At 45.6% G+C, this 3,170-nt stretch overlaps 1 protein-coding gene across 6 annotated transcripts in view; it reads left to right on the top strand.

Annotated features, from left to right (window-relative positions):
• Window positions 1–3,170, top strand: part of LOC107307002 (methyl-CpG-binding domain protein 2-like) — a 26,601-nt gene that overhangs the window by 3,942 nt on the left and 19,489 nt on the right. For all 6 annotated transcript variants that reach the window (XM_015850439.2, XM_015850436.2, XM_032441651.1 and 3 more), the window contains exon 2: window positions 650–809. In XM_015850439.2, coding sequence (XP_015705925.1) covers window positions 650–809 — 160 coding nt within the window. The remainder of the gene's footprint in view (window positions 1–649; window positions 810–3,170) is intronic.

Here is a 3,170-nt window from a genome sequence, read left to right as displayed (position 1 = left end):
TTGAGGCCTACTTCACTTATAGGGTTTCTTATAGGGTTTTTATAGGGTTTTATAGGGTTTTAGGGTCCGAATTGTGCCTTATAGGATCTTTTCCACCCCATATTCATATTTAGGGTCAAAATGGGTTATTTTGGGGTGAAAAAAGCCAATTTTGGGGCTAAAAAAGGCACTTTTGAGGCCTAGTCTCCTGTATTGAGGCCTACTTCACTTATAGGGTTTCTTATAGGGTTTTTATAGGGTTTTATAGGATTTTTGGGTCATATTTAGGGTTTTTAGGGTTTAGTCCACCCTATATACTTATATGGGGTTAAATTGGGGTATTTTAGGGTGAAAAAGGCCGATTTTGGGGCTAAAAAAGGCACTTTTGAGGCCTAGTCTCCTGTGTTGAGGCCTACTTCACTTATAGGGTTTCTTATAGGGTTTTTGGGGTCATTTTATAGGATTTTTTGTTCACATTCAAGTCTTATGGGATCTTCTCCATCCCATATTCATATTTAGGGTCTAAATGGGTAATTTTAGGGCGAAAAAAGCCGATTTTGGGGCCAAAAAAGGCACTTTTGAGGCCTAGTCTCCTCTATTGAGGCCTACCTCGGTTATAGGGTTTCTTATAGGGTTTTTATAGGGTTTTTGACCCTTTTAACACCTTCAGCCCTACAGGGAAGAAGTTCCGGAGTAAACCTCAACTCGCTCGTTATCTCGGTAACGCCGTCGATTTGAGTTGTTTCGATTTCCGCACGGGGAAAATGATGCCGTCCAAATTACAGAAGAATAAACAGAGGTTAAGGGGAGACGCCATGCAAGCCAATAAGGTGAGCGACCCTATAAGATCCTATAGGATCCCATTAGACCCCATAGGACCCCATAGGAATCAATAGGATCCTATAAGACCCCGTAGACCCCATAAGACCCCATAGAATCCCATAAGACCCTATAAGACCCTATTAGATCCCATAAGGCCCTATTAGACCCCATAAGACCCTATAAGACCCCATAGGATCCCATAAGACCCCATAAGACGCCATAGGAACCAATAGGATCCTATAAGACCCCATAGAAGCCATGAGACCCTATAAGAGCCCATAGGAACCAATAGGACCCCATAAGATCCCATAGAACCTATAAGACCCTATAAGACCCCATAGGAAAGAATAGGACTCCATAGGACCCTATAAGACCCCTTTAGACCCCGTAAGACCCTATAAGACCCCATAGGAAACAATAGGACCCCATAGAATCCCATAATACCCCATAAGACCCCATAGACCCCATAGACCCTATAAGACCCTATAAGACCCCATAGAACCCATAGGACCCCATAGGAAACAATAAGACCCCATAGGAAACAATAAGACCCCATAGGAAACAATAAGACCCCATAGGAAACAATAAGAACCCATAAGACCCCATAAGACCCCATAAGACCCCATAGGAATCAATAGGATCCTATAAGACCCCATAGAACCCATAAGACCCCATAGGACCCATAAGACCCCATAGGACCCTATAAGACCCTATAAGACCCCATTAGACCCTATAAGACCCCATAGAACCCATAGGAACCAATAGGACCCTATAAGACCCCATAGGAAAAAATAGGACCCTATAAGACCCCATAGACCCCATAAGACCCCATAGAACCCATAAGACCCCATAGGAACCAATAGGACCCCATAAGACCCCATAAGACCCCATAGGACCCCATAGAGACCCTATAAGACCCCATAGAACCCCATAGGACCCCATTAAACCCCATAAGACCCTATAGGACCCCATAAGACCCTATAAGACCCCATAGGACCCCATAAGACCCTATAAGACCCCATAGGAAACAATAAGACCCCATAGACCCCATAGAGACCCCATAGGACCCTATAAGACCCCATAGGATCCCATAAGACCCTGTAAGACCCCATAGGACCCCATAAGACCCCATAGAACCCATAAGACCCCATAGGATCCCATAAGACCCAATAGGATCCCATAAGACCCTATAAGACCCCATTACACCCTATAAGACCCCATAGGAACCAATAGGATCGTATAAGACCCCATAGGATCCCATTAGACCCCATAGAAAACAATAGGATCCTATTAGACCCCATAGACCCCGTAAGACCCTATAAGACCCCATAGAACCCATAAGACCCCATAGGACCCTATAAGACCCTATAAGACCCCATTAGACCCTATAAGACCCCACAGAAACCAATAGGACCCCATAGGATCCCATAAGACCCTATAAGACCCCATAGGGAACAATAGGACCCCATAGAACCCCATAAGACCCCATAGGACGCCATAGAGATCCATAGAACCCCATAAGGCCCCATAAGACCCTATAAGACCCTATAAGACCCTATAAGACCCCATAGGATCCCATAAGACCCCATAGGACCCACAAGACTCTATAGGATCCCATAGAAACCCATAAGACCCCATAGACCCTATTAGATCCCATTGGACCCCCTAAGACCCCATAAGGCCCTATAAGACCCTATAAGACCCTATAGGCCCTATGGGAATCAATGAGACCCCATGGGACCCTATAAGACCCCATAGGACCCCATAAGACCCTATAAGACCCTATAAGACCCCATAGGATCCCATAAGACCCTATAAGACCCCATAGAACCCCATAAGACCCTATAAGATCCTATAAGACCCCATAGGAAACAATAGGACCCCATAGGATCCCATTAGACCCCATAAGACCCCATAGAACCCATAAGACCTCATAGGACCCTATAAGACCCTATAAGACCCCATAGGAAACAATAGGACCCCATAGGAACCAATAAGACCCCATAGGACCCCATAGGACCCTATAAGACCCCATAAGACCCCATAACACCCCATAAGACCCCATAAGACCCTTTAAGACCCCATAGGACCCTATAAACCCCATAGGACCCCATAGGACCTTATAGGATCCCATAAGACCGTATAAGACCCCATAGAACTCTATAAGACCCTATAAGACCCCATAGACCCTATAAGACCCCATAAGACCCCATAAGACCCCATAGAACCCCATAGACCCCATAGGACCCCATTGGACCCCATAGAGCTCCATAGGATCCAATGGAGCCCCATAGACCCCAATAGGATCCTATAGGACCCCATAAGACCCCATAGGACCCCATTAAACCCCATAGAGACCCCATAGACCC

The sequence above is a fragment of the Coturnix japonica genome, unplaced genomic scaffold (assembly GCF_001577835.2).
Source record: "Coturnix japonica isolate 7356 unplaced genomic scaffold, Coturnix japonica 2.1 chrUnrandom458, whole genome shotgun sequence".
NCBI classification, from domain to species: Eukaryota; Metazoa; Chordata; class Aves; order Galliformes; family Phasianidae; genus Coturnix; species Coturnix japonica.
Note: the sequence above shows the minus strand (reverse complement) of the source record. Positions and strands in the feature narration are given on the sequence as shown.